At 36.8% G+C, this 27,915-nt stretch overlaps 1 protein-coding gene and 1 long non-coding RNA gene across 6 annotated transcripts; both read left to right on the top strand.

The window, feature by feature from the left end:
* Positions 1-14: 14 nt before the first annotated feature.
* PDPK1 (3-phosphoinositide dependent protein kinase 1) lies at positions 15-27,915 on the top strand. Of its 5 annotated transcripts, XM_085074181.1 has the most exons (15): positions 232-357; positions 891-1,043; positions 10,933-11,202; positions 14,985-15,027; positions 15,218-15,355; positions 16,866-17,010; positions 18,861-18,958; positions 19,716-19,791; positions 21,245-21,313; positions 21,804-21,900; positions 23,144-23,317; positions 23,743-23,960; positions 24,807-24,864; positions 25,743-25,895; positions 26,507-27,915. In XM_085074181.1, exons 3-15 carry the CDS (start codon positions 10,990-10,992, stop codon positions 26,612-26,614), a joined length of 1,590 nt encoding a protein of 529 aa, XP_084930307.1. In that variant the 5' UTR covers positions 232-357; positions 891-1,043; positions 10,933-10,989; the 3' UTR covers positions 26,615-27,915. The 5 variants fall into 5 exon arrangements, with proteins under 5 accessions (XP_084930306.1, XP_084930304.1, XP_084930307.1 ...); XM_085074180.1 differs by lacking the exons at positions 232-357; positions 891-1,043 and adding an exon at positions 15-159; XM_085074178.1 differs by lacking the exon at positions 891-1,043 and having other exon boundaries at positions 204-357.
* On the top strand, positions 5,397-7,664 carry LOC146430518 (uncharacterized). Its single transcript, XR_014855021.1, has 3 exons — positions 5,397-6,571; positions 6,934-7,090; positions 7,187-7,664. It is a non-coding gene; the product is annotated as an uncharacterized LOC146430518 (long non-coding RNA).

Below are 27,915 nucleotides of genomic sequence, written 5' to 3'. Positions count from 1 at the left end.
ACCAGGATGTGAGTGTCCGGGGGAGGTCCTGCCCGGTAGTCCCGCCCTCTTCCGCCCTCAGCATTCGCCACTTCCTGAGGGCGTCATCCCCGCAAGTGCGCATCCACGTCTGGGCTAGGGCGCTGGGGCTGACGGGGGACGCTCTGTCTTGGCTCGCGTGTGAGTAACAGTTACCACCACCAATGAGCGAGCGCAATGTGCGGAAAACCCGCCTACGACGGGGGGATTGTTGTGGTGACGTCAGGGGCGGGGGACGCGGGCGCCCCATTGGCTCAGGCTGGGCCGAACGCCTGGCGCGGAACGGGCGGGGAGCGGCCCTGGTCCTGGCGGGCCATGGCCAGCACTGGCAGCCCCCTGGTGAGTCCGGGCGCGGGGGGCGGCCCGCGGGCCAGGAGGGCCATGGCCAGCGCCAGCAGCCCCCTGGTGAGTCCGCCCGGGCCCGCGGGGTGCTAGGGAAATAAGTAGGCCCAGGCGCCGGGGCCGGCCCGTGAGAGGTGGCCGCCTGTGGCCAGCGCTCTGCCGGCGACAGGGTCGCTGTGGGCTTTCGCGGACGGCCCCGCCGCCTGCGCCCGCTCGAACAGGGCGGGTGAGCGGGTGCTGCCGTCCGTGGGGCCAGTCGTGTAGCTGCTGCTCGCGGTCCTTCTTCGGCCCCCCCCTTCTGGGTCGCCGCGGACCTCGCGGCAGGGCCCCGTTCTTCTCCGAGCGTGGCTCGTTCGCTGGAGGAGGTGAGGCCGATGGGGAAGGGGCCGCATCGCGGCCTCTCTCGCACCTGTTTTCGGTTCCGGGTACGGGGCGTTGGCGTGGCTATGCCGGGCCGTCTCCTGCTGGGAGAACCGGCGTTGTTGCGCTGTTGGAGCTACCTGTCACTCCGTAGTCGATTTCTTTTGTAGTAGAAACAAACGCGTGAGGAAGATCGTGAGGGTCACAGTACGACGCCGTTTCAAACACAGTTCTTTACGTTAGTCTGGCAGCATAAAACTCGTTTTGTGTCCGCTGACATATCTGTAAGATGGAGTTGTAGCTGGTATACAGACGTGGAAAGGGTAAATCTTTGTTTGAGTTGTAAGTTATACAGTTTAGTTAGTGTAGACATTCCGTCATGAAAAGAAAAATAATTACCAGCTTTCACTCGTGTTGGCAAAACTACCTGGCAGTGTTATGTTCTTTATCGTGTGTGTGTGTGTGTGTGTGTGTGTGTGTGTGTGTTTGTCTGTGCATGCTGCTGTGCTTTTGGGTCTTGTGTTCTGTCAGTTGCAAGCTGCCAAGCTTCACCATGCAGCACTTAAAAGCTTTTCATCATTGGAATTGGCTAAGGAGGGTTTTCTATGGAGACTGGCACAGCCGTGTTGATTTGTGATGTCCTGTTTCAGCATGCTTTCCTATTCATGCTCAATGATTTTTTTCATCAGAGTGTTCCACATAATCATATTTGTTGACCGAAGATGAGAACTACTATGTGGAGTAGCCCTACACAGCGCATGAAATGCTGCATCAAGGACTGTGAAATAAACTACGTTGTGATTATTAAAGGAATTAGTTTTGCTTTCTTGCTAGGTGATACAGCTATATAAAGGCATCTTCTTAGCATCAGAGATGACTTTGCTGGCTTGGACTCTTAGAGATTATGCTTCCCTTTGTGCTTCTGTTCTTGCTTATTGCCCATCTTTTCACATTTTTCTCTCCAAAATACTTGCATTTCCACTCCTTTTCTAGATACAATTTAGGTCCTTGCCTATAAGAAAAACATACAGAGAGGGGAAAAATGAAGAATGCAACTGACAACCATTTTTGCAAAAATAAAGATATTTTGTCAGGGTAATTCCTTTTTATTCCTTCTCTTCCATTCTATTTAATATTTCCCTGGTCAGGTGAGTGTACTAACAGGCAGTACCCGATAGAGGTGGTCCAACTCAACTAACCTTTTTGTTATTCAGATGATATCAAATATGGGAAATCCAGTATTTCTGAGACTGAGCAAGTTACTGTTTATGTGATGGAGTTACTCACGTAATGAGTTCTGTGATTATTGAATTGTATATGCATGAGATGGGATTGGGGAGGAGAGGTGTGAATAGAGCACAGCTTTGAAAGGAATGTTCTGGCAATTCTCTGCCAAAACAGTTAATTTCTGTATTTTTGTAGGCCGGGACAATTCATAAAATCTTCCATGATTTTCTGAAGGTGTGGCATAAAGAAGGGATTCCTTCTTTACTTCTAAGAAGGAAACTATTTTAATGCAGCTTTAGTTGCAGATGCCAGTGTGGTCTTAGTTATTTGCAATAATGCTTAGTTAATGCTGTTGTGAGTATATTTGGTCTCAAATCAAGAAGTGTCCTCCTTTCAAAATGAGGACTGTAGAAGTATGGTTATTAACATCTTCATTTGCGGCAACATCTTCACTGGAATGTTTAGCTGCACTAGCAATTACTAGATTCTACCAGTATTTCTGACCTGATAAAACCTGTAGTGTAGTCGTGGATCTGGCTGAACAAAACTGCTAGCTTTTTTTTCCCCCCAGTGGAACTAATATGAACTACACTTTTCAAAGAACCGGGCTCTTAGAGGAAGTTTTGCATCTATGATAAGAATTACATTAGGCTATGTTAAGAGTTCTGTTTTTTCTGTGTAGTTATTTGTAGGTGTAAAACTTCCAGATACAAATGTAAGGGAAAACCTTTAAGGCTCTCTATTAAATATTCTCTTCTCTTGGGTTTTCAGCATAAAGCTATGACTTTATATACATAGTCTTTATCACTTATGCATAGGCTTTTAACTGGGATAAATTTTCAGTAAATCTCCAAAGCAGGCTGCAGGAATAGAAAATAGTAGAAGACACAGTTGTTGAAAAGGTGCTCAAAGGTGGAAAAACTGGAAGAATTTTTCAGAGGAGCGATTTTTATAAGCCTTCATATTTGTAATATTAAAAGTGCTTAGAGCTAGTGGAAAGGACATGATGCACAGAATAATCTGAGTACAATAATGATGTTCAACTAAGCAATGATTCCATCGTGTGGGTAGGCTTTTTTTTTCTTAAACAAGTTGTTCTTTGGGTTATTCATCTATTACAGTGCCAGCAGTAAAGTCTGTTTTATTTAGCTCTTGAAACTCTACAAGTAGATTACTGTAGCTGGATATTGTAAGACACGCTGCAGGCTCATGCTCATTGCACTTTCCTAAAGCAGATCAGTTGAAAGGCAGCATTGCCAGAAAACTTGGAAGGGGATGCTGTCTACTGAAGGAATTTTTGTACAGAAGGCATGAAATCAGGGGCTGAAAAATGTAGTAAACCAGCAAAATAAAAATATATTTGGTCTATGAAGATGTGAAATATTTTAGTAATACTTGTTTTTTAACAGTAAACTTAGGGGTTTTTATATATATTTGCCTAGAAAAGCTATACAGATTGCTGTAGAACTGGCATATTTATGGCCTTCCGAAAATATGCAATTGACCTTAATTTAGAAAACACTATGTTTGAAAGATAAAATCCTTTTCCAGGTTCCTCATATTGGAGTTTTCCAAAGAATATGTATGATGCCAAGGAAATATTGTTTCTGGTATTTTAAAAGCAAAAAGCTTTCTTTGCAAGTGGCCAAGTTATTTTTTATATATATACTAAAGAAGGAAGAAAGGGGAAGAAGCAGATTGTATTCCCTCCCCACTTCTGTTTCTGACATCTTATTTGTAGGTAAGCTTGTGGAAACTTATTACAGTCTAAAGTGTCTGAAAGGACTGGAGACAAAATGCACGAAGCTAGCTGAAAAACCTTATTTTTCTTGCTGTATGAATTCTACTCAAAAGTGCTGTAGGAAATAAGTGGTTTGCTGTGTGAATAAATACTGTATTTGAGAGTTGCTTTCTGCTTTAAAAGAAAGCTGTAAATACTTCACTTGCAAATATTTTATAATTCTTTATGGTGAAAAATTGCAAGGATTAACTTGCTTAGCACATTCTTCTGAAAAGAAAATACTAAATTCGATGTTTGGATCTTTAGTAATCCTGCAGGAATTTACAGTTCTTGACTGTGCCATGAACCCTTTGTACTGACACTCCATCTACATGCTGCCGCCTTGGTGTGTCTGCTTCTCTGTTCTTCACCCCAAGCTGTTCTCTTTGCCTCCGAGAGCTGCTAGCAAGGAGCTTGGCATAGGAAGTCCTTTTGTGTTGGTTAGCCTGAGCCCCCATCTATGCTGTGCAGCACCTGATTGTCAGTGTGCCTTGTGAGGTAGCTAGTGGTATAGTCTGGGATCCAGACTATTGTGATCACAGATGGCTTTTGTTTTCTTGTGAGCTAGCCTAGATCTGTTTATGTTAAATGAATTCTCAATGGCTTGTTTACATTATAGCTATTTGGGCCATAGGCTGACTTTAGGTTCTTGGAGATTTGTGTGGTTTCCTGTTTCTGATTTGTTTTGAAGCACCAGGCAGTGGAAGGAGGCCTTAAATAGTCTCTGCCTCTGAAGGTGCTTGGAACTGAAGTGCTTTACTTTGCAGTAGAGGAGGTTAGAGGGTAACTGGCTGATATGCAGGTTCTTACAAATGCTTTCATTAGCTTTAATCTCTACCTGATTTTGGAATTAGAATCCTGGAAATTAGTGGCAAGAAATACGATTGGATGTGTGGTGGTCAAATTTGGAGAAAGGCATTTGCATAAACTAAAATTTTGCATCAGCGTTGCTTGGTATGTGAAGAATTAATTTCTCTAGAAATTAAATCAGTCTTGTGGATAAAACACCTTTACTCCCAAAATGTCGAAACAATCTAAGAATGTAGAGGTGTTCTCTGTGCTTCCAAGGCATTGAGCCTCTTGGCTATATGTTTGCTGATATAATATGAAGCTGATACCCTCATTACTCACTTTTTGATGAACTATATGTTATGGATTTACTGCACAAAGCAAGGAATGGTCTTTTCCCCATTAGAACTCCCATAGTGGGAGTTCTATCTCCTACTACTGCAGAGGTACCAGCCATTTTAGGTGAAACTGTGTGTTTGAATAGTGTCTTTTAAGCTTTCCCCTTCCATTAATTTGTACAGTCTTTAATCTTGAAATGTATTACCGGGACATAATCTTTAAAAATCTTTTGTTGTCTTTTACATTATGGTTATTTCTATCAAGATATTCTGTTAAGATATTTTGGGGGGGGGGGGGAACGGACAAATGGTTTTATGCAGTGCTTCAATGGGGCTTACCTTTCAGCGTTTGAGAGGTTTCAAATGACACTGGGCATGAAGGTGGGCATAGTTGTTTTGGTGGGTTAGAGCTTAGACTTCTTTAATCAGTTAGCATAGCAGTGTGTTTAGACAACAAAAAAAAAATCCTCCTTTTATGTAGCCAAATGTTTCTGAAATGTAATGGTAAATTCATAAGGATGGTCTTTAAACAGTTCTTTTTATGTGGCAACTTCTGAGACCAAAAAACTTCACCCTAGATAGATATATGATTTCAGATTCTTTTGCAAAACAAATTTGTGTTAAACTAGATTTTATGATTGAACTATGAGATTTTAGTATGTTCTTTTAAATTTAGTAGTTGGTAACCATTTATGAACTTTGATCAAAGTATAGATTTTGACAAATTGTTTGGTTTCAGACTTTTGCTGACTGTGAGGGTCAGTTTCTTCAAGATATGTGATGTTAAAGGGGCATATGTTGTTGGTTTATGAGCTGAATTTTGAGTTCTCTACAGTAATCTTTTGCATACCATTTGATTATGAGGTTTGAAAGAGTGCTGAAGCAGCTCTGTGCCACATAAACACAAACCACTGCTACACAAGATCACATGATTAATGTTTGATGTTAATGCTTTTTAAATGTCTACAAATAACTAATACTTGGGTTTGTTTGATGCAGTTTGAAAAACATGGCTTATTATGATCTTCAATGAATTCTGTAGAAAAGAGCATCCTGTTTTGGGAAAATATCTTTGCAATGTAGTATATTTTTTAATAAATGCCAATTTTTTGTTTGTTTTTGGAGGGGAGTGTTTGCGCCTAGAAATCACGTTGAACTTCTGTCAAGCTGAAAGTGAGAGCAGAGTGCGTGTTTTTAAATACCTCCCAATTACTATGATGTTTTAAGATTTTTTAATAAGTCTGTATGTATTTTAGTGTTGAAGTTAACCTGTTAGATGGCCAAACAGTTAACTGTCTGTGTGGTGCATTCAGATGTACTTCTGAGGCTTGGGTTAACTGTGAGTTTTGTCCTGTTCATTACATGCTTGATTTTATATTATAGTCAAAAGACAGTTTGATAGCATCTAGTGACCTTTTAATGAATGGTTTTTCTCTTAAGGCACGTATTTTAATTAAAGGTAATAATAATGTTGGCAGATAGATGTATTGTTAAATTCTTGAAATTATCGGACAAACTTGTAAGCATATTCTTCTAAGTGTATATAAATTGAAACTGGCATGCGATGGAGTTTGATTAATCACTATATGGTTTCTCTCTATACAGACACATGTACAGTTGGTTAATAGAAAGAGGATGCTGCGGGTCACTTAGCAGAAAGTCTGACAATCCATTTTTAGACAGAAGTCCAGAGCATAAATAGACATGAGCATATAAGGTCTGAGAATTTATGTTTACTGCAGTTTATGAAAAAACACCATCTATTACTGCTCTGGGTTGTCTTCATTCAGGGAGCTTCACTCTGGTGCAGCAATGGACAGAGTTTTTGAAAGGAAAACTGGTGTTAAATATTGATAGGGGTCACACAATAATTGTTACACTTCCTGTAAACAGCTCCTGTATGGGATTGGTATTTCTTGGTAAGTGCAAACAGTACTGTGCTCTCTACACTGAAAGTTGAGGCCTTGCTGTTGTCTGAATTTACAATTTAGTTCGATTTTGTTACTCTGAATCAGTGGGTTTATATCTTCTGTTTCTTGTACCTGAACTATGCTGCTTTTGCCTGCATTCTCATTTTAGGTACTATGAGGCATAGTTTGAGGACACGTATTCAGGCCCATCTAAGTATCTGGCATGATCAGTTGCATTTTTCTTTTGGAGCATGCTGGAACTCCCAGGGTGTGTTACACTATAACCTTTGAAGTGGAGACTGTCATCTATGGGGAACATAGAGAAGGTTAACATTTTAATTGTGGGATATGAGGGGGGAGGAGGCCGGTGGAAAAGCTGTGTGTAATATCTGTTAATTACCCCTTCTGATGCTCTTTTTCAGATACAAGATGTGTGTCAGATGCAGGTTGACAACTTTGTCAGCCTTCTGAAACACCAGTGAGCCATGAAATGAATATATTAAATATAACTGCTTATCTTTAAATTTTTTTACTTTTAAAACCTCAGCCTGTCAATGTTTAAATTGTAAGCAATACAAAATAAATTTAAATTTCAGAACTTCTGGCCTATGTCAAAACAGTTTAAAAACCAGCTCAGGCAAAACCTGTCTAACTTAAACTGCCTTTAGCAGAATCTTGGGTTGTGCCAATCTTCTAGCCTGTAGTCTTATTAGTGTTATTTATAATCAAAACAAATATATCAGTTGAGGTTTAGAGGTCATGTTGCTTTGTGTAAAAAATACTTTCTGTTGGCAAGGTCTGCTCTGAAACAAATTAGCCTTATAGGTAGTTAGATGGAAGAGCTTTTGTGATCATGTCTGCCCTATGTCCTAGTGCAGCTTGAGATTCAGTAATAGTCAGCAGTCAGACAGTGTTATCAGACTGCTGAGAGGTCAGGACCCTGTTCATACTGATTTTCTTTGTGATAGATCTTGCCATTCTCGGTCATCTTCAGGGTTCAGCATCCTGTCGGTACAGAGGTAAAGGATACTGAAGTTGTAGAAGCCCAGTCTCTAAAAGTATTTTTTGCCACTGTCAGTGTTAATAGAACTGTCTCGGCAAAGTTGTGTTGCAAATTTTGCGATGGGAAAAAGCTAGTGGAGATGCAGTTGTGGTTGTACTTGCTTTAGAGAAGTGCTGTATCTGCTTGACGCATATAAATACGTTAATAATTGTAGTGATGGTGCAATTGTCAAAATGCTGATTTGCAAAAGAGAAAAGGTATGAGTCCTTTTAGGCAACAGGATAGAAAGGAAAAACAGTGCTGTCTAGTGGGATTTTTTTCATTGATTCCAGTTTACCTAAAGTTCATTTCTACTGTTTGTGGACAATTGATTAAAAGAACAATATTAGTACTTACTTCATATATAAATAAAAGGAAGCCTGTTTCTAATGGTTTAGTGAAAATTACTTAATGAAGATTTTGAAATGACTGTTGATCTGTAATGCCAGCAGAGTTGCTATTTTCTTCTTTAAGAGGTTTTTGAGCTTAGAGTATGTTGCACTAAGAAGGAAACAATTTCTATGTGAAAGTAAATGAAAAGGAGAACCCTTAAGGGTTCAGGAAAGTAGTGTTAAAGAGACAGAATTACTGGATCAGTGGTTATCAGTGTGGTCATGGTGATCCATGACATGCAGTAGTTAAGTCTGTTGCTACTATATGAGGATCTGTGCTTTCACTTGCTTGCCAGCTAAGAAATGTTGATAATTGCTAGAGGGAGAGCATCCTCAAGCTTCTGAGAATTGCAGATGCACTTTAGAATATTTAAAAATTCTCCTGTGATTGACTTCATATCTCACTTAAAAATGTCTGCATTTAGCAGAAGAGGGATTTTAAGTCTGATTTTTACAAAAGAGTGATGGTACAGGATTAGATGAGATAAGCTGGCATGTATTCTAGCTCTGGCGCATGTGAAAACATCATCTGTGTAGAGACATGTATGATTTCTGCAGACATGTATTTGGAGCCTTTCAAAATAAAGCTGAGAAGGTAATAATACAGGACAAAACACTGAGGAAGAGTATATGGAGTGTGGAAAGGCCAAGTGTAGGAATTACCTCTTTCCATAAATTTTGAGGTGGAACATAAAAGACCTAGTTGCTTAGTTTTGTCATTTCTTAGGTAACTGATCTTTTTAAATGTACTGAATGTTCCTCTGTCCTCCTTGTTCCTAATCTTGACTTTCCTTTGAGAAAGTCAGGGGACTAATTGATGTTATACCCTGGCTGAAAATAACCTTCTCTTCCTACAAAGTCCTTTGCTCCTGCCTCTTCCCTTAGGATTTCTCTATACTTACATTCATTGTGACTTAGTTTCAGACACGGTGTAACGACATACACTGCATCCAACACCTTTCCCCTCGTTCTCTGAGTGCTCTCTGATGCTTTTGTGGTGGATTTTTTCTAGCTTGTTTGCTTTTTCAAGGTGATCTTGCTAACTGCAGAATCCCCCTGCAATGCTTTATTTACCTGTAGAACCTCATTTGCTCATTTGTGACTGGAGCCAGTTCATCAGCTAGATTCTGATACTTAGTCTGTGTGTATGTGTGTTGTATTTCAATTCATGGCGTGTTTTTTATACTGGCATCACTTCAGTTGCTGACCACTCATGCTTGTGTCAGTCTTGCTGTGGTATTGATGGGAAAGGGTACTATCTGATTTTAATTCCAGCTAGTGTGTATCTTTATACAGCTGTTTGAGTAGCTGTCTGAAGGAGAGATGATTCATCTGGGATATGAAAATGTTGGGGACAATAGTTAGTCCACGGAAGGTGACAGCTAAAATATATGTATATAAGGCATAAAAGGAACTGTCACCTACAGCACACATACTTTATTGTGTATATGCTGTTTTCATAATAATAGTATCAATTTTAGCAGTAAATAAAGGTAGCGTTTCCCTGTTGCACAGAGCACAGCCAAGTGAGGAATCGCAAATTTGGGAGCTAGATTCTTTTAGACCAGCTACATGATTGAGTGCCAGTCCAATTCCTTCCTGAGGTGATTTCTGACAAAAATGCAGAAAATTGTTTCAAATTGAAATTCATGGGGTAAAAAAATGCTTTTTGTCAAAAGTAATTTTTAATTTAGTAACATGATGTATGTTACAGACTCTCTGACGTGGTTGTAGAATACATCTGTTTTGAGATTAGGAGATTTTTCTTAAGTCATAGTTTCCTTCTGCTGGATGTGTGTTAGAATATGGAGATTAAAAAATAATGTTCAGCCATGGTGTTAACTTTCTTAAATATATCCTCTGTTTACATATGGGTTTTTTTTTTGGGTTTTTTTTTTTTGTCAGCAGTACTTGTATTTGTTCATATTTTCTGGCCAGTTTCAAGTAAAACATCGGAAGCGGGCCCTGACAGACTAATTGTTCCTTGGTCTTATGTAGTGAAAATAGGTAAAAGGGTTCTAAATGATTATTTGCTTTGTATATCACATGAATCAGTTTTAGGAGTGCATGTTCTTGTAGTTGCTGTTCTCTGGGCTATATCTGTGCTTCTTATTTTGCAGTTGGGTTGTCTTTATGTGGCCATATGTACAATTTAAATATTGCAATCTCCCTTGTTTTAAAAGGCCATGAACCAAAGCATTCTTCAAAAAAAGTTGTAGATGTTGCTGATTATTAAACCTTCCAGCTCGTCTTCCTTTTTTATGTTATCTCTTTTCTTTCTGTCCTTCCCCAGTGTGTATTACAGAGAAATACTACCAGGGAAAGTGAAATTCCAAGTAAAAATTTTTACTTGGAATCCATTTGTACTTGGATCTCTGAATTCATGTTACTGGTAAATACAGGTGTTCATTGTATAACTAGAAAATTAAGGTCATGTTATTCGTAGGAGAAGATACTGTGAAATTTGATAGCTTGGTGTTAGGAGCATTTTTTTTTAGTTTAAAAAAGCAGTCTTGAATTAAAGTGTTCCAATGTTTCACCTATGATAGGATGACCTAAATAGAGTTGTTTATCAATTTAAAGCTGCCATTTCCAAAATAAATACTAATATTCCCTCCTAAAGAGATTTTTAATTATAACCCTTTCAAAGAAGAATTTATATTACTCTTTTATGGAAATAAAGTGCAGTTGTGCATGTCAGGTATGGGAATAATAGTTTAATTTCTCTTTTCAGTATGATGCTGTTCCAATCCAGTCAAGCGTGGTGTTATGCTCCTGTTCGTCCCCATCAATGGTGAGGAACCAAACAGATTCCAGCACTCCATCTGTCATTTCCACTTGTGGCAGCAGACAAGGATCCAACATGGAGGGCACGGCACCTGAATCAAGATCTAGTTCAAACTCATTGCAGCAGCATACAGGACAGCAGCCTCCACAGCCTCGAAAGAAACGACCTGATGACTTCAAATTTGGGAAAATTCTGGGTGAAGGATCTTTCTCAACGGTAACTTTTACTTTTTATAAGAAGTGCCAGATATCTTAGATAAATTTGAAAATTTGTTGTGTGAGATTGCTGAGACTGAAATGTGAACCGCTTGAAGAGTAAATGAATATGACATAGTGGATTTAAGCTTAATGATTAAAATTAAATGTTGCCCTAAATATGTGTGGTGATTTTTTTTTTTTTAAAGCTCCTTTTTAATTGATCAAAAGTTCCATTGTATCTTAATGACTTGATGCTTGGATGTTCAGTCAGTGTTGCTTTCGAATGTAAGACTGATAGCCACAATAGGTTATGTGAAAAGCTTGATATAAAGGATTGGAACTGGTTTAGGAGCTTGTGGTAAGAACTATGCAACGTCCTTTCTATGGCAGGAGGTACTGTCAGATGCTTTCAAAAGAAAGAGAGAAGAATAGTGATACTATTCCAATATTCTTTCTAAGCCTCTGGTGTCATGGTCCTTGAGGACTTCATGAGTCACAGTCACTGTATTTGTGTTCAGTAGCCTTAAATGGTTTGCTTCTCACATCCATGGCATTGCACAAAAATTAATTACTTAAGTGTTACTTTAATGAATCCATGAAGCAACTAATACTTTCATTTGATGGTTTTGTAGTTGCCCAGTTGTAAGACAATAATATTTCTGTGTCTCTTTCATATGATATTTGTTGTATATAATTTTTGATTGTAGGTCTCTAAACGTTGGGGTTTTCTGGTTCTTCCAATACAGCCTACTGCAGTGTTTAGGATGCAGGCATCTGGTCCTCATCGAGAATAATTTTCACTTAAACACACAGTTTGCATAACTTGCAGGTTTCCCTAAAGAGTCCAGGAGAGTTGTTGTGGCTTGGGTATACCAGAACACTTTGCTTCAGTAATACACTTTTCATTTCTGCTTTTGGTCTCTGAAAGTTTATGCCATGTTCCATGTAGATAGAGAAATCCATAGGGCTTAGCCCAGTCTCTGAATAAACTTTTGTTCCAACACTCTGCTACCTGTCTCCCTGGATGGCAGCACAAGCCTCTGATGTATCAACTTCAGAGCACTTGATCTGTGGAGCATGTATTTTTATGTTGTTATCAAAACATTTTGTTAAAAAACCTATGATTTGTTCTTATTAAACATGGTTGTAGACTCAGAGAGCCTACTGAACTCCCAAAATCCTCACCAATATTCTGAATGAAAAGTGTTTATCTCAAAAAAACAGGGACCTTCATATTACCATATATCCAGTGACAGCTTCAGATTAAAAAAATATTTTATTCAAGGTCATAATGAATATATTTCATTTTCTGCGACTTCTGTTAAGCTACCACAAACTCTTAACTAGTGTGAGTGCTGCATTTTAAATTCAATGAAGATGCACGTGATGTGGCTTCAGGGTTTTTCTTCAGAGCGCTCTGCTACTTTGTGGGACCTTCTTCTGCATCTATAACTTCTTTGACCCAGGCTTGATATAAACACACACAATGCAGGCCCTTCTAGTTGTTGTTCTGCTCTTTTAAACTAATCAGAATTTACTTGCTTTGTAGACAGCTTCAAGCTTCTTTCAGAATAATATCTGTTATGTGGTGGAGGAGTTATAATTCTCATGATTGAGGAGACATTTTGTGTTGCTTACCTCCTTCTGTGTGGTGGGTAAATATATATTCCGCCTTGGTTTTGTCTCTACCTATAAATGAGGCATTTCTTAAAAACAGGAGGTCTAAGGAAGTATGATTGTCTGACCAAAACAAGTTCTTAAATGCAGATTTAGTCTCTGGCAGCCTGAAGTATTTGTTCAAGTTTAGAGTTGGGCTTGGTCATGATGTCTGCCAGGTATTTTGGCAATTATTTCTGCTTTGTAGCCTCTGAGGGTTCTCTGCTCTGCCTATCTCGCCTTCCTTCAATTTGGGATGCTTAACTACATTTCTTGCTTTGCTGTTGTCTGAATTTACAACTTACACATTTACATGTTCTGTGAATGCTTTTGTTCTCTTGTTAGTTTTATGGCCCTTTTTTTTAAGCTATCCAGCTGATGTATAATTTCTTTCTATAGAATTAACATTCCTTATTGATATTACTTCTTCCCATAGGATGGATAAGATTCAGGCACCTGATAGCAGAGAGGTTGTATTAACACATACTTCTAAGTCGTTTTTTGGTGGTTTTTTGTTTTGGGTTTTTTTTGTTTGTTTGTTTGTTTGTTTGTTGGGGTTTTGGTTGGGGTTTTTTTGTGCATGTCTACTGGAGTTTTCTGGATTATTATTTAAAAGGAAATTAAGATACATGGTATGCTCAGATTTGTTTGGTGAGGAGGGAACTTGAGGGTACTAAAGTACTCCTGCTCTCTGATAAGTGCTCAGTCGTGTGTACTATCAATGTAAGTATATGGGTAATACTTGTGAAATACGGTGGCAAAAAAATGGATACAGTGCAGGACTGGAAGACAGTCAGTCTATAGCTCAATTTGCCAAGATATATTTTCATCTGTGCCAGCTGATCACTTATGCCATTTGAGTACAGTCTCTGTGTATGTGGGGTTTATTTAATAACTGACTTTCAAAGTGACCTGCTTTCAGAAGTTTTCATGGTAGATATGGTTGATGAAACATAGCTACAAAAATCAGAAAAGTTAAGAACATTCTCATTTAACTGCACGTCTTAATTAGCGTGTCTGTACACACGTTACTTATGCTAGTGTTACGAGTGTACACAGAAGGATCTCAGAAATTCCTTACGCAGAGATGCATATTGAAACAGACTGGTTGTTTCTAGTATTTCTAATAGAAATTTTCATTGAACAAATACTGTAAATTTCAATGTGTTTGTAGGAGATGAACTTGTAAAAAAACTAAGGGTGCCTATTACTATAGAACTGAGGTCAGTTTTCTAGTACCAAACAGTGCAACTGCATGGACTTCTTCCATCTGAAAAATGCCTTAGATTTCCTAAATGCCTAACATTTAGCATCAGGGATATGTAGTGATATTTTGGAGTACTCTGTCATAACTGATGTTGCAAGGGGTTAGATTATAATGAGAAGTGGATTAGAAGCAAGCCCGGTGCAGTGATTAAAAAAAAAAAGCAATAGAAAGTTGACATTCTAGCAAGGTGTTGAAATGGATATAAGCTTACAATGAGAAAAACAGAAAACTGTAGTCCTCTATTGGTACAAGGTTATTGTTTGCATTCACACAAGAGGACTTTTCAGATTGTCTCTAAACATGCCTTTTATAAAGTTCTTTCTTGAAAATGAGCCTTGTGTTTCTCCAGAGCTTTTCTCTTTAAAAATGTAAACCTGCTTGACTAAAATTTCAGCCCTTGCTTCTACTAATTGGAAATCTTCTGGTCCCTTTCTTGAAATCTTTTTCTTAACAAATTGTAAATAGTTGAAAGTTCTGTCTCACTTTTTACTTCCTTTCACTCAGATAAAATTTATCTTTCAATCTTTGCCATCTATGTTGAGGAAAGTACTGTGACAGTTATTTTTATGAGTATTGCTCTGCATACTTGTTTTTTGTTCCCCCTTTAACAAGATTTGGCAATTTACTTTGACTTACATTACAATCTTTAGAATTCTTCTGGAAAAAAATAAACTAAATCAGTATTTACACCCTCACATGTGTAAGTCTTGGCAAAACAGGCATTGATCTGCTGAATTTCTGCAGAAGATTCATATGCTGAAGCCATATTTAAGCCATGCTTAAATATTTTGCTGTGTTCCAGATACCTGCTGGAAAATCAATATTAGCATACGTGTTTAGTGGCCATTTACAGTATGTTTTCTTTCCTCTGGCAACAGGTTGTCTTGGCACGAGAGTTGGCAAGTTCTAGAGAATATGCTAGTAAGTATTGACTCCGTTAACACGAACTTTTTGAAAATACAATATCACTGTAATCCAGTTACAAAACACCTGTTGAACAAACAAAATTAGTGGTTTTATGTTAATTTTACGTAACCAAAAAACTCCAAAAGAATATGGGCTTCATTTAATTGTACCTCTTGCATTTTTACTCCCTCTTTTTTTCATTAAGTTAAAATTCTAGAAAAACGTCATATCATAAAAGAAAACAAGGTACCATATGTGACACGAGAGAGAGATGTAATGTCCCGTCTGGATCACCCTTTCTTCGTGAAACTCTACTTCACTTTTCAGGATGATGAAAAGCTATGTATCCTTTGCATATTACAACTTGCTGTAACACTTTCTTAAATGTAACAATGCCCAGTTTTAGTTCCTTTGAAACATGGTCTAACAGAAATGATGAAAAGAACTTGAGGTATTTAAAAGATCCTAAAGTATGTGATGCACTTTTCCGGTCATGCTTTTAACAGAAATTAAGCAGATCGAATGAATGGTTCTTCTCAAAGAGAAGAGCAGGTGCCTTGTGGGGCCAGGGGCAGCACTTAAACAAATTGTCCATGTAGTAAATGTTGCAGGGTGACTTGTAGCAATCCAAGTTTAAAATAATTTAAAAATTCTAAACTGGGAATGAGATTCTAAACAATTCTAAACATATATGAGAAATGTTTTAGAAATGTTTTATTCCTGACATATATATATATGTGTGTGTGTGTGTGTGTATGTATATCTCTGTATGTAGTTAAACACCATAATTCCTGCATTTAAAATAGGAGTAGCCAGCTATATTTCCTACTAGTTTCATTTCTACAATTAAAACTATTATTAAAGTTTTTCTTATATAAAGGTGTTTACAGAAAATCTGAATCCTCTGCTTGGGCTACTGTTTCCCAAGCTCTCTCTAGCAGTAGTTGCAAAGTGTAGTTTTATCCTGGAAGCTCATTGATTGGCAGTTGGGGTTTTGTTTGTTTGTTTATTTAGTTGGGTTTTGGGATTTTTTTTGGTTTTGTTGTTGGTGTGATTTTTTTCTTTTGGTTTTGGGTTTGGTGGGTTTTTTTTGTGGTTTGTTGTTGCTTGTTTTTTGTTTGATTTGTTCGGGTTTTTTGATTTTGTTTGTGAGGTTTTTTGGTGGTGGTTGGGTTTTTTTTTGGTTTTGGCTTGTTTGTTTGGTGGGGTTTTTTTTTTTTTTGTTTTTTGGATGTTTTGTAGGGGTTTTGGTTTGTTTGTTTGGGGTTTTTTTTTTTAACCTTGTGAAGAAAATGTTAATTATGTGAACTTTCTTAACCTCCTTCTTGGAACTGGCTGTGCCAAGGAAAAGGGTCTAGATCAGTCTATTTCTGGGGTCAGTAAGTAGTTTTCTGGTTTTTCCAGAGGCTGCTAGTAGTGCTGACAAGCCCTATAGTTCATACAGTATAAGCTCACTGGGGCTCTTAGGTAGTGTAAACATTTGCTCTGGTACTTTCCAGGTGATGGGACAATTTTTAACTTCAATCAGTTACTACTGTAAATAAATCTCTTTGAGGGCAATTATGGATGTAATTTAAATTAGTTATTCAAGTCACTCTCTGGTAGAATTACAAAGTTAACCCTTTATGGAGTTTTTGCTATGCTAAGAAATTTGGACCCATGTCCTAGGTTGTTAATATAGTTAGGAAATTATTTGAGGTTGCTACTTGTGAAGTTTCAAATTAACTAACTTCTTCAACTTAACTAACTTCTTATTCATGTATTTTTAGTAGTATTGTTGCCTTTGGAATAAGATGTGGGGATTTTTGTTTTAGAGTGGCTTAGAGATAAAGCCTTAACTAAGTTGCATTCAGATTTTGGGCTTAGCTATGCCAAAAACGGGGAGCTGCTAAAGTATATACGCAAAATTGGCTCATTTGATGAGACCTGTACAAGGTTTTATACTGCTGAAATTGTATCAGCCCTGGAGTATTTGCACGGGAAAGGAATAATTCACAGGTAATACCAAGTTGCAACCGACACGCACTTGATCATGCACAACGTGTTTTCTTCCTAGAAATGTTCTTTGTGAAGTTAAAAGCAAAGGTGGATTTTGTGGAAAGCTAAAGAGCACATAATAGCATTTGATCAGCACTAGTACAGTTAACATCAGTAGCTAAATATAGCAAACTTGAGGAGGAGAGCCAATTGCTGTCATACCACCTGTTCGAGCAAGAAAAAGTAAGAAAACCTTTTGGCCTAGAATTAACATTACCAAAAGCTTGTCTTTCAAGCGTCATCAGTTGGCCTAAAAACCAGAAACTGACTTTTTGTTTAACTACACTTTTTTTCCTATGCTGTTTATATAGCAAAAGCAACTAGAATTCTTTTTGTGTATGACTTAATGTGTACAATATAATCAAGTAAAATTAATCTGTATCAGTTTTCACTGAATAAACAATCTCCACAAAGCTGCACAATAATTAGGTAAGTGGTGAAATTAGCGAAGTTTTAAATAGTACTTTTGAAGTTGTTCTTGATGTAATATGTTGTTTAGATAATTGTGTTTTGTCATTCATATTTATTAAATAAAGCTTTAAGTGCTAGACATCTGAGCTGCAGAATTTCTTTTTGGCTAAGAAATCTATTGCATCTGTAGGTTACCAAGCAGTTGTCATGGGATACCGGATGCTAGTTGGCAGAAAGCTGACTGATAGCATTATTTCTTTCAGTTATTAAAAAACCACTTTCTCCTTTTAGATATAAGTTTTTGTGGAATAATTTGAAATAGAATCGAAGGGGGGTGGATGTGGAGAGTACTGCAAGCATCAGATTTTCTACAGGGGTGGGGGGAAGTTCAAGAACTCCCAGCTTCACTTTGATTGTACAGTCCATGTGTTGAGGCTGAGAGAGTCCTTATAAAATGAATGTAGCATGATTGTCACTGTTACTAAGCAATGGAAACTTTACATTGTAGAAGACCTGCTTTATACTTGTCTTTATATGAAGGACCCTACAAGGAGCTCAAAAGAAAACAGTGAAATTGTGCAATTAGAGAACCTAGTAAGAAGATTGAGAGCGCAGCTCTAGGAACATCTGAAGGCTCTTTCGGTTTTCTGCTCTGTGAATAAATAGAACAAGAGATAGAACCACTTTAAGATGTCAGGCTACCCTGGAAAATTTACAGATAACTCTCTATGTATCTAGATATATAGCTATTGATCCATGATACAGTATTATTGTAGGTATATGATATGTTATATAAACAGTATAAATAAGTGTCTATAGAATACAATGTATCTACATACATATGTATATTAAAAAAGCCCTACACAGAACTGTTAAAAGGGTCCATTCCATTCATGTACTTTCTACTTCTTTCTTAGAATACTTCTCTCTTACCTGGTCAGGACAATTATCTGGGGCTGGGTTTGACTAACTGGAGTTTTGCACTGAGGAAACAGACCTAGAAGATCTTAATGCCATATCAGTCTGTCAGAAGTTATTTAAATTAAGGCTTTGGAGTGAAGGGGCTTGGGGTTTTGTATGTGTTTTTGTGGGATTTGTTAGAGTTTTTTGTTTGTCTGTTTGTTAATTTTTTTTGTTTCTGGGCATGTGACATGCACAGCACCATAGTTTTGAGATTGTTATTTACCTAATGTTTAAGAAAATCTTAATTAATGGATTTAGGAAAATCTGTAAGTCTGCAGGTTGATAGCTACAAGTTAGAGAAGTTGTTGTAACAATGTTTGTAGAATGTCTGCATCAATTATTATACCATTATGTCTATGACTTAGGTAAGTCACTAGACAGTTTTGCAACTTTATTTTGTATGCTGTTTGAATATAAAAAAAATCTGTCTTTTCCAGGGACCTTAAGCCAGAGAACATCTTATTAAATGAAGATATGCACATTCAAATAACAGACTTTGGAACAGCAAAAGTATTATCTGCAGATAGCAGACAAGGTTTGATATTATTAATTATGTGACACTGATAATTATAGCAAGTGATACTTTGAAAATGTACATATGTTATATTTACCAAACTGTAACCTTCAAATATCATTACCTCACCTAAATCAGTGAAAGATCTCGAAACAGTTTTGACTGTCACTACTTCGATGATGTCAGAAGAAGTAATATTTGGTGTAGTGGTATACCAGCTAGATTACCAAATATAGTGGGAAGTTGAGCTACTTCATATTACTCAGTTTTCATTTGAAAGGCAAGAATATGAATAGGTACTGTGGCTCATCTGATACAGTAAGTTTTACTCTGTTTATGTGTTTAACTCCAGTGGCTGTCAGAATTGCACAAATGTGAAGGTTATAGAGTTCATGCGTCTGTAATTGTTAATAATAGCGTGTAGATAGATGCTGCAAACAATACCTGAAAAAAGCACTAGTCTGAACTGAATTCGATAGACTTTTTTTTGTCTTGACTGTAGCAAGCTTGTGTTGGTAGATTTTATAACTGACTAAGTAGCTAAATGCCTAGCTTCTTGAACCAAATAGGTATCACTGAGGTTGATTTGTTTCTTCCAAGCAGGTTTTGTGGATAGGTATAGAGAAATTAAGTTTTTGTGGGCTCTTTGCAGCATTATGTAACTTGCAAAAGATTGCCTTTTGGGGTTTTTTTTAACTGGGTTGGGACAAAGGAGGAAGTGGAAGATTGGCTTATCTGTAAGTACGTGTTTGCTTATTTCTTTCTATTTCCTTAACAGCACGGGCAAACTCATTTGTAGGGACAGCACAGTATGTTTCTCCAGAACTGCTGACAGAGAAATCTGCCTGTAAAAGGTGAGGACTTTATATTCCAGAACTTTACTGACTGTCAGAAAACTGTCAAATGGGGAGGAGTGGATAAATCAAGCAAGCAAGTTTAGTATTTTAAAGAAACAAGGTGCTTTAATATGAAGGGTTTTTAAGAGAGTGTGAAAAATTTTTTCATATCAAGTATTGCTTCTTGTCTGAGGGCTGGTTTTTTCAGTTCATCTACTTTTTGGAGTTCTACAAACAGGGTTAGGTGTTGTATAAGGTGAAGTTGGATTTCTTACCTGTAAATATATCAGAAAAACCTTTTCCTGTTATCCAATTAATATAATTATTTTAATTCTGTTTTATATAAGATTGCTCAAATACGGTTTTTTTCTGCTGTAGTAACAACAGAATGTCACATACTGTTCAATTAGAGAGAAGGCTGCAGCTTTCTTTGACTTGTATTTAGATTAACTTGCAGTTATCTTTCCTAAGCTGTACTTGGGATTTACAACATTTTAAAGCTCATCTCTGTGCCTTATAGGAGTCCTTAAGAAATTCCTTAACTCACTAAAATTGCTTGTTGATGGTAACCTACTCAATGTGTATATTTATTTTATTGAAATGATGGAAGAGTAAGCTAGTTGCTGACAAATCACAGGTAAAAAAGATAATTTATATGAATAGGTGTGGTAGTTTGTGCTAGCATTTCTTGAAGTGATAGAAATACTATAAGACTTCTCACATTTTCTTTTGATTGTTTTGGCTAATGGAAAGCCTTAATCAGAATGTCATCTCCTTTCAGAAGGTGCATGAGCTTTCACCTGTACAGAAAGCTCTTCATTTGAGTAGTTTTAAGTCTTTATTAGTATTTTAGTTTTCCATGAGGATTTTGAAGCTTTAATCAAATCTATGGATAGCTTACCTCGAGGTAAAGTAAATCAAAAGTGCTTTTTCAGACCAACACATTAAAATTTAACTTCCCTTTACCCACTACACTGAAACATAAATTTCCCTCATATACCATTATAGCCTGCCTTTTTTTTGTGTCTTAAGAAAAGCCTTAAGCGGAAAAGGTAAAAAGCTGTAATTTTTTCTTTTTTAATATTTTTTAAACAAATATTCAGAGGAAAGTATTTTAGTTCTGAAGGGGCATATATTGAATTAAGTTGGATGCATCTTTGCATTGTTATGTGGATAATCAGTATTCTTTTCAGAGTCATTACATACCATTATTTTGAGAATTCAGCTGTCTTCTACTTGTGCTTGTAGTCAGTCATTGTGGGATTGTTAGTCTACAGTTTTTTCTTTAAAGTTGTGTTGGTAGCCTACTCTTCTGTCAAGGACTGAAGTGAAAATAGTGTGGAAAAACAAAGCAGGTTTGTCCACTGAGTTCGTGCTATGTTCAAGTAGCAGAAGGCTAAGAATTTTTAAATTACATTTTAAAGACTTCTTTTACGAAAAGATGCTCTGTTTTTTCCTTTTTATTTTGAAGCTCTGACCTCTGGGCTCTGGGATGCATAATATATCAACTTGTAGCTGGATTGCCTCCATTTAGAGCTGGGTAAGAGATTTGAGCTAATTATTTACATGTGGATCATAAATATATTGTCTTCAATTTGACTTTTAACCTTAATACCAGTTCTGAAGTATTTTCACAATGCAGAGTTGGTGGTATGTTATGCCTGTTTTTATTTGTCCTTTTGGATGTCATGAAGTTGCTTAGACAGGTATTACTAGAGCTCCTGAGAGAGGGATTCCTTAAACTATCCTAGAATTTCACATGTAGTTTGTACCATGAAGGGAACTATATATGTGAAGATGTTTATAAGGCATATCCTCAACACTCTCTTTTGAGTCATCTGAACTTTTCTTTTTATTGCTCAAGTATCTGGTGCTTACAGGGTCACAGTACCCCTTCACCCTAGGAAGATTTATGGGAATGTGACTTAACTTGTAGATTTCTTGTTTAACATTCATCTGGGTTATTCAGGTTAACTTGAAAGAACCATGGAGCACTAATAGCAAGAGTTAATATTTTTCTCTTTTTGCAGAAATGAATATCTTATATTCCAGAAGATAATAAAGTTGGAATATGACTTCCCAGAAAAATTTTTTCCCAAGGCAAAAGACCTTGTGGAGAAGCTATTGGTAAATATTTGCTTTTTTTTTCCTTGAATGTAGTAAGCTTGTGTTGGTAGATTTTATAACTGACCAAGTACCTAAATGCCTAACTTCTTGAATCAAAAAGGTATCACTGAGATTGATTTGTCATTAAATGGTTTGATAACATCAGAAGCATTCAGGTTATATAGTTCTCTTTTCTGAAAGTTTCTGTGTGCTCTAGCAGGTTTTAAAAATGAATGTCTGTGAGCGTTATTGACCGTGTAGGAGAGTGTCTTGAAAATCAACATCTGTTATTAAACAGCACTTCAATTATTATTTTTTTAAATCTGAATTCTAAAGTGTGGACAAGGAATGTCTTTCTATGAAATGGAAGCAAACAATTCTAGATACTGTGCATTTACATAGGCTTACATAGTTGTCAGATAAAATGTTTTCAAGTTGTATAATGGATCATTTAGTTGAAAACAGCATTCTATACATCACAAGTAGATATATGCATTACAATATAAATCCAGCTGCCTTGCATTTTAGCATACATTTACCTTGCACTCAACATGTCTCAGTAGTATCAGCCTAAGAATTACTGTGCCTGTGAAGGTTTGACAAGTAGAAAAAGAAGTAGGTCTGTTTCATCAGTGAGATTATAGCCATGATGCTCAGGTGAATATGCAGACAACACTATAGGTGCTATAAGCTTTTTTAAGCTCTGTAGTCTATAATAGGTGAGGAGGAAACACTTACCTTTGTGGATGATGATATATACAACCTAAAAGGCCTAGCAGTGGGTTCCTGTGTCCAAGGTCTACGGCCAAGCTAGCGTCTCCTGATTGGTGAAGTCCAGCTTGTATTAACTTCCTGAGAACTGCATTATTTTAAGGTGCTGGAGAGGTTGATGTTTGACACCAACTATAGTTTCCACAGCTTCTTGCATCACTAGAATGTGATGGTGGGCTAAACATAAATGAGGTGTGCTTCATCAGGCCTTCTCTGTATGTTTGCTTCATGCTTGCTATGAAGCAAGGCCAAAAAATTGTATGGACCTGAAGTTCTCCTGTCCTTGGATCTGTGAGCTGATCTAATACAAAGTGTTGTTGACAAGACATATTGACAAATAACATCTTTTATTATAAACAGCCTCCTTGTATTATAGATTTGTACGCTTAGGGCAATGGGACAAAGTGGTTTTCACGTGCTGCTGTGCAAATGTGAATAATGCTTGCCATTTTTCATTACTTTATGCAGTTTAACTTAAAATTAATTTGTGTAGGTTTTAGATGCTACCAACAGATTAGGTTGCGAAGAAATGGGAGGATACGGACCTCTTAAGGCTCACCCCTTCTTCGAATCCATTGTGTGGGAGAACCTACATCTTCAGACACCCCCTAAACTTACTGCATATTTACCTGCTATGTCAGAGGATGATGAAGACTGTTATGGAAATGTAGGTTTGTCTATTGCTATATTCAGCTCTGATGCTGTCTGAGACTTTTATTCTAGTATAATTATTGAATATTAATATAAATTATATAAATATTAATATAAATATTTTCAGTGACACTACTGGTTAGTTATATTTTAATGAAAACTTTAATTTATAAGAATCTAATAAAAATTGCTGGTTACAATGTTACTTAAATCAGCATTTGTTTTCTGATAAAGCAAGTGTTTTGACAAAATACTGGCTGGCTTGCTTTTGTTCAATCACACTTTTTTACATAAATTCCTGCTAATCTATAGGGAATAGGCTGGTTTTTTGCCAAAAAGCAAAATAAACAAAAGCATGCCTAAATTAAAAGCCAAAGTTTAGTGCAAAATAAGCTTTTAAATAAAAGACATCTAATTACTTTGTTTTGTTTCTTCCTTTAGTATGACAATCTCCTGAGTCAGTTTGGTTGCATGCAAGTTTCTAGTTCTGCCTCTTCCCATTCACTGTCTGCCGCAGAGACAAGTACACCACAGACATCAGGAGGAAATATTGAGCAGTATATTCATGATCTTGACAACAATTCCTTTGAGCTGGATTTACAGTTTTCTGAAGATGAAAAGAGGTTACTTCTGGCAAAACAAGCTGGTGGAAATCCTTGGTAGGATCTTCGAATGTAGCTAACTAACTTACTCAGCAATAAAGAATCCTGAAAAATAAGTGATTTGGATTCAAATTAATATTTGTGAATCTTAGTATTTTCAAGTAAACAACTAGCAACTAGATTTTTTTCTTGGCTTCTATTTTTAAAGCAATAGCAGAAAAACCCTAATACTATATTTCTAAAATTTACAAGGTCTAGAAGATGATGTGGAGTGTGTTTATAAGATAGGCAGAATGACGCTATCCAGTGCTGAGGAGTCTTCGCTCTACAGTCCTAGAACTAGAAAAGGTTCCTCCTTTTTTACAGATGCCATAAGTTGTTGGGATTTTTTGCATGATAATATTCTGTGGCTATCTAACCAAAATACCTCCAGACTACATAACAGCATTTTTTTTCATTCTTTAGAGAAGTCTCTCATGTGTGAATTTTTGTTGTTGTTGTTGGTTTGGGGGGGCTTTGGTGTGTTCAGGTTTTTTTCTTTTTTTTTTTTTTTGGTCGGTTTGGGGTTTTTTGTTTGGTTTTTTTTTTGTTTTTGTTGGTTGGTTGGTTTTGTTCATTTTTTTTGTTTTGGTTTGGTGGGGTTTTTTGTTTGTTTAGTTTTTGTTTGATTTTGGGTTTTTGTTTGGTTTTGGTTTTATTTGTTTGGTTCTTTTACCCTCTGTCAAATTTTAGAGAAAACTCTGGTCTGGGCTGAGGAAGAGTCCAAAACCCATGTACTAAAGTTGTTCAGGACTCTCGTGGAAAAGAACGTGCTAGGGAGTGACATGAAAAACTGCTTGATAATAACGGCTGTTTCTGTGAAAGAACTACTTCTGGAGTAATAATTATTTTTCTTTTTCTAAGGCATCAGTTTGTAGAGAATAACTTAATCCTAAAAATGGGTCCGGTGGACAAAAGAAAGGTAAGGGCTTTTCTTAACTGTAACAAGATTTAGCTGTCAAACTTTTGCATAGTTGCAGCACAGATAAGCAACTGTTTTAAAGCTTCCTTGTTTAAACAAATTTTCACCTATAAACAAGTTATTTTTAAAAATTCAGTGTTTCCTTGTGAATAAGTTGGTTTTCTCTTGATTTAGTTATCTGCTCTTGATTTCTTTAGAAGCAAATTTGCTATTGATGCTTTCATTTTGAGATTGTAGCAAATGAGTGTTTGCTCCCCCTCTTCCTCCCAATTTTATATAGTCCACTAAACACTCTTTCTTGATGCATGTCTGAATGTAGTTTGAACCAAAAATACCAAAAAAGCTCATGTTCTCAACTGTGGTGTTTTTCCTGGATCTGACTTTGTGCCTTTATCCCAAAAGAGGCAGAGGTGGCATTAGAACAGCTTTAAGTGTTAACTTTAGCAGTGTACAGATGAGCAAGGATAGTTGCATCAGCTTTACAGGAAAGAAAGTTCTCTTTCATCCAAGTTACTACTTGTTTGTTCGTAGTCTTTTCTACAAGATCATGGCTTTTGATTTCTGTGCTGAAATCTTTGAGAAATAGATTCTGCTTCACTCTGTACAGCAAGCCATTCTATGTTTTGCTAGAACTTGAAGATACTTTGCTAAAATAGTACCTATGTTTTGCCATGTAGTAGGAATGCATTGCAACACCCTAAAAAAGGAGTGAGGTCAAATAGGTAAAGTAAAATTAAAGACCTCCAAATCCAAACATACCATCCTATCACTGAGCTGGTTTTATTCTGCGTCTGTTCAGTTCAAAGATCTGTACATTTACACTTTTAATTCCCTCGTGCTTTCTTTTTTGGCATTACTACTTCTACTTTTCTTTTTAGGGATTGTTTGCACGTCGGCGCCAGTTGCTGCTCACGGAAGGGCCCCACCTGTATTATGTGGATCCTGTCAACAAAGTTCTAAAAGGAGAAATTCCTTGGTCTTTAGAGTTGCGTCCAGAAGCCAAGAATTTTAAGACATTTTTTGTTCACACGGTAAGTTTCTCTTTTGAATTTCTTTATCAATTGTTCTAAGGTCCTTGGGCAAGTTTTGTAAGTTGTTATCATACAGAGTTTTCTGGAGAAAGTATAATTGCTTAGATGCAAAAGTTCATAGTCTTAATTTAAACCAAAACTAAACAAAAATCTGAACAAAATCAACCAACCACAAAAAGCTCAAAACCCATCCCCCAAACAAAATCAAATAATAATAAAACAAAAAACAAACAAAAACTCACACTGACATGCACATTTATCACAAAAATGCAACTGTATTTTTATTATTAGTGTTTAAATAAACTATGAGTGGATTTTGGGATTTGAAGGGAGTTCTTAAGGACTTTTAAAATTTAGCCCTCTTTTTATGTAGTGAATCATGAGAGGTGTACTGATAATATATTGTCAGTTGACTGCTTAACAATATTCAGGTGCCAGATGTATGATTAATCAGTAAAATATAGTTATATAATGTAATGTAATTGAATTTAACTTTCAGAAAGTTTAATTAATTAATTCTGAATAATTATTTTATTGTTAGGTGCAGAATTACTACTGCTTTTTGGTTAAACTGTGTTTGGAGTAATCATTAAAATGTTGTTCACTTATAGCCAAACAGGACATATTACCTGATGGACCCAAGTGGGAATGCTCATAAATGGTGCAAAAAGATACATGAAGTTTGGCGGCACAGATACCACCAGAATGCTGCAAAATAGCAAAGCTCATCCAAAATTTCCCAGTTTTCCTACTTGCTGCTAGAACTCCGTGTGCAGCCGATCAGAGGAATCTTTTCAACCCACCTATTACCATCTCAAGGGGAAGCATACGTCTGAAATGTTCATGGTTTTTTGTTTGGTTTTATGTTTGTTTTTTTGTTGGTGGCTTTTTTTTGTTTGTTTTGTTTTGGGGTTTTTTTGGGGTTTTTTTTGTTTTGTTTTTTTAAGAAGGAAAAAAAAAGAAGAAAAGCAAAAACCTAATGGAATTCAGGGTTGCTTTGCTTGCTCTTTGTGCTTCTGTTGAGGCTTCCACATGCATATCATTGCAGTGAAGATCTTGCTTTTGTGCACTTCAGTTCAGTTTCTGCTGCAGACTAGTAGATAGACCTTGCATTACCAGCTTCACTTGAGTTAAAACCAATCCACACGCACACACACCGAATCATGTAGCAGCCTTGCATTTTATGGGGCTGGAGTTTTCCATGACTCTCAGATTATCATTAAACTGTGTTTCATCAGGGAGCTTTTATATGCCTCTCCTAAGTACCACCTCTTTGTTTTCTTCTTTTCCTCACAGTCCCCCAGCTTATTGGTATATGGCATTTGTAGCCAGGTCAGTCGCACCCTTGTGTCATTTCTAATATAGTTCTGGTTGCAGGATTTATGTGGTACTTTAGTAATTATGTGAATGAATCAGATGTATTTGTCTGGCAGACAGGCGCTAGTGATAAAGGTTTTGAGAGAGTAAAATGCTGAACATGGCACTGAAATTTCTAAAATTGAAATGTTGGCTTCTGAGGCATTTTAAACATTAAGTTTAAATTTTAATATAAGTCATATGTGTGTTTAATCAAGGGATGATAAACTTACCAGCATGCTTTTAACTAATGCTAACTGAAAAAAAACCAAAAACTAGTTAGTATGGAGGAGAAAAGGTTACTATTGAAATAGTAAGTAGTTTTTCAACTTTTCAGCAGATGAGGGCTAGAAGCTTTCTTGCCAGGGTGTGCATGTGTTGTGCATTTTAGTGGGCCCAACCTATGTACCTGGGTAGAGAAGGAAGTGTGAAAACTTTGTACAATTGATTACTTGACTTTTTTTTGTCTCATTGTATAATGAGATGTCAATTCTATTTTTGGTCCTTAGCCAAACATTCAGGAACTCTGGAAAAAAAATGTAAGCAATTGAAATATAGATAATAAAGTAATCTGCTTAGAAAATCAAAGGCAAATATTGATACAAAGGGGAAAATATATGGTACTTAAAGCATATCTATAAAATGAAAATATTTTTCATATCGA

Source organism: Lichenostomus cassidix, chromosome 14 (genome assembly GCF_008360975.1).
Source record: "Lichenostomus cassidix isolate B80296 chromosome 14, HeHo_3.0, whole genome shotgun sequence".
Classification (NCBI taxonomy): Eukaryota; Metazoa; Chordata; class Aves; order Passeriformes; family Meliphagidae; genus Lichenostomus; species Lichenostomus cassidix.
Note: the sequence above shows the minus strand (reverse complement) of the source record. Positions and strands in the feature narration are given on the sequence as shown.